Source organism: Maylandia zebra, linkage group LG9 (genome assembly GCF_041146795.1).
Source record: "Maylandia zebra isolate NMK-2024a linkage group LG9, Mzebra_GT3a, whole genome shotgun sequence".
NCBI classification, from domain to species: Eukaryota; Metazoa; Chordata; class Actinopteri; order Cichliformes; family Cichlidae; genus Maylandia; species Maylandia zebra.
The window spans coordinates 21,672,214-21,675,852 of record NC_135175.1 but is presented as its reverse complement, the minus strand read 5'-3'; the positions used below and the strand labels follow the sequence as shown (position 1 = coordinate 21,675,852).

Sequence of the window (3,639 nt, the reverse complement as noted above, 5' to 3'; positions counted from 1 at the left end):
TCCACTGCTGCAGTAAAAGTGGCTGATACGCCAGCGGAAGCTAAAAGTTCACATCAAGATATCACATGAAGCTAAGCTCTCCTTTGGTTGCACATTAACCAGCTCATAAATGCTCGTGCTCATAAATTCATGTACTTAACCCAGCAGCCACAGCAGAGAACAGCGGAGCTCAAGTGTGAACTTCTTGGGATTTCCTTGGGTTTACAGTTTTGATTAAAACACAATAACATCAGCTCCTTTTGAATAAAATTGTAAATAAGAAAACTGTGTGAGAGCCAAAGACCTGATTGCAAATGAAAACACTGAATGTTTTGGCAATTCCTTCAGTTAGCATCATTAAGAGCTTTTTCATCCATGTTAAAATGTCACAAACTACAGTGCACAGAGCTCCAGCACTGATTCTTCTGGTATGATTTTCAACTCAAATGAAAAAATGTTTAAGGCAAACTCTTCCTTCAGTTGCTTCAAAATTTCTCCTAAAACATTAGAAATCCTTGTCACCTCTGCTAACGTTAAATACAGCACTGATAAACTATGCTATATTTAGACTTTCATCATTATCTGCACATTATCATTCATTTAGAGTCATGTTTTCTGGCCAATGGGAAGAGTCAGTTGGCCTCCAGTGTACACTTTCAGTGAGCCTCCGTGAACTGTGGGCTTCCCGTTCTTACCTGGTGTGCTCGTCTGCTGCTGTGGCCCATGTGCTTCTAGATTCAGAAATGCTCTTCTGCAAACCTTTGTTATTACAAGTGGTTGTAACTTACTGTTGCCTTCCCGTCTGCTCAGAGAAGTCCATCAATCTACTCTCCTGAGGCATCAACACAGCACCAACAACCATGCCACATCCAGTCATTTAAATCAGTTTTCTTCTTCATTCTGGTGCTCAGTTTGGACTTCAGCGGCTACCTTGACCATGTCTACATACCTATATCCACTGACTTGCTGCCATGTAATTGGCTGATTAGATATTTGCATTAATGAGCAGGTAAACATTGTAATCAATGAAGTGTTCATATGTTTCTGCATGTTTTTAAGTTCATATATTTTGTGTTTTCATTTTTTTACTGTAGCTGTCACATTGCTGTGTTTTGGGCTTTGTTCATATGGCTTATTAATGTTTTTTTTCTGTGTTAAGGACATGGGTTGTTACAGAGGTTCGTGAAAGCTGGTGTGTGCAGCCCACGCATTAGTTGAATTCAGGCATCGCTAAATGCCATGCACTGGTCCTTTAGTTCATTGTAAAATGATTATCACAGTTATTGCCATTAAGTGAGTTTTGTGAGAATCATTACTCCACGACAGACACAGACAGTGTGCAAACTTGCAACTTTAATAACGTTGTACAGTACGATTTCAACAGCATTCTTTACAATGCACCCAGGACCCTTTCCCCGAATAAATATAATTTTATATATCTAAGCTAATCTTTCCATTTTTTTTCCTCAAACATTTATTGGTGGACAGTGATGTCATCACAGATATTATTATTTTTTTCTTCAGTTACCTAAACGGCGTTTCAATGTCCTCAAGAATCATCAATTTACAGTCACTGCCGAGGATAAAATGATGTTGTTTAGTCACAAATCACATTGAATTGTAAAAACCTTTGGTAAATTTAACAATTCAATGCTACATAACTGAAAATCAAAAGTCTTCCAGGACTAACAAGCTACTTTTCTTCCCCCTCTAATCCAGGAAGTGTTCATTTCACTTCTTTTGGATTAAATGACGTTATCAAAGACTCATTTTCAACTTCAATTTAAAGATTCAGTGAATACGCTTTTGGAGAATTGACTAAATATGCAGCATAAAAATGCTCACCCCATAACCCGACACAAGAAAATCAGCACAGTAATGAAGGCACTTCATTCTGTAAAGAGAAGTTAAATCACAGTTGGTTAGAACGAAAAAAAATCTAACGAGGAACGACGGCCTGCATAGCACTGCTCAACACAAAAACCCAACAGGTCATCGATTCTCAGAAACAAACGAAACAAAAATCGAAAAATTTGTGTATTTGATCGTTTTTCGGTAACTAAAATACTTGGAATAGTAAAACCTCCTCTCTCTGATAGAAAAATTACTTTATGCTTGTCTTGCGCTTAGAAACATTTAATATGTACATACAGTAATAGAATCTTTTTTCAGCTAGAGTCCTGTACAAAGAGTCCAAGAACCCAGAGAATCCATACTGTTGTTTTATTTTGATCAAGAGTAGATCATTTGCCTGAAATCCTCCAACTGGGGAAGCTTCCCAGAGCTCTTCGAAGGACTGGAGCCGGGCTACGGGGCCGTGGCAGAGAGGGGAGGCTTCTGTTCAGCAGGGCTTAGGCAGGAGGGATCAGCTGGAGTGGCTGTCTGCTACCTGTTCCTTAGGCTCTGTAATAGACTGTAAACATCCTCCTCTTTACTGAGACCCTCAAACAAGGGAATGAGTTCCAGAAGCTCCGTGTCTGTCATATCATCAAACCAAGACTGCACTGGGACCTGTGGCAGAAAAACACACCCACATTTACATTAGAATCAGAAAGAAAAAGAAAGACCGATCTTATTTAAAGAAGGAAGAAGTGGCTGACAATAGATACCATAGACGCTTAAATGTTGCATTACAGTCGGGGTGTTTTGTGTAAATAATTAATGAGGGAAATAAATCAAAGAGTGGCAGCAGCAGAAACTTCTCCACAGAGCTGAGAACTCTCATAAAATTGGGAACACTGCCTCTGGCACGAGAACAATGGTGATTATTATTAAATTATTATTATTATTATTATTAAAAACCCTGACAGTGTCTTACAGATACAATCATCGACATCAATAATCACTTCATAAGTAACTTATTTCCATCACAGCAGTGTATTTTGACCCCGTTCTTGATTAGGCAACAAGTGCAATTGTAGCCGCCATTTAGCTTAACCTTAAAACTTCTTAAGATGTCACATGTTTTGGGATCATGTGAAAAGGAGTTGTGCTGTGCAGAAGTCTTGCGCCACCTCTAATTTCTTTATATTTTGCCCGGAAAATAGGTGCAGTGATTAAATGAAGCGTGCAAACATACCTGGAAATACACTATAAATGAATATATGCAATTCTAACAAGCTTGAAAGTTAATATTTGTTTGACCGCCTTTGTTCTTCAACATAGTCTGTCATCTTTTAGGCAAGCTTCCTTCTTCTTGAAGGACATACAAAGCCCTTCTTTGGATCTTGGCTGCCTTTTTTTTGTTCTGTTCTCTGTCAAGATGATCCCACAGTGCTTCAATAATGCTGAGGTCCAGGCTCTGTGGAGGCCAATCCATGACCCAAAGTGTTCCACTGTGCGTTTTTGGATCCAGTTATGCTTTTACTGCACTCGGGTTCCTCACCTGTTCTTCCCACCTGCATCCCATCGACGGCAATCAGCAAAGCAGTATTTAAGACTAGCCTAGTTCTCCAGTCTTCGCCAGTTCGTTAGCTACCTCGCTGTGGTAACTAGGCCTCCTTGTCTCTCATCATGTTATTCCCTGGTACTAACCCCTATCTCAATGTGTCCTCAGTCTGCTTGTGAAGACTCCAAGTTAACCCACCTGCTGCGTATTCACTTGGACGCTAGTTGCTTCAGTCACAACTCACCGATCCAGCCTGCAACTTTACTCCTTGG

General features: G+C 39.8%; 1 protein-coding gene across 2 annotated transcripts in view; it reads right to left on the bottom strand.

The window, feature by feature from the left end:
* Positions 1-1,314: 1,314 nt before the first annotated feature.
* ctdspla (CTD (carboxy-terminal domain, RNA polymerase II, polypeptide A) small phosphatase-like a) overlaps positions 1,315-3,639 on the bottom strand; it is a 35,758-nt gene continuing 33,433 nt past the window's right edge. For both annotated transcript variants that reach the window (XM_004546744.3, XM_004546745.3), the window contains one exon: positions 1,315-2,490. In XM_004546744.3, the coding sequence (XP_004546801.1) occupies positions 2,365-2,490 (126 nt within the window). In that variant the 3' untranslated portion in view covers positions 1,315-2,364. The remainder of the gene's footprint in view (positions 2,491-3,639) is intronic.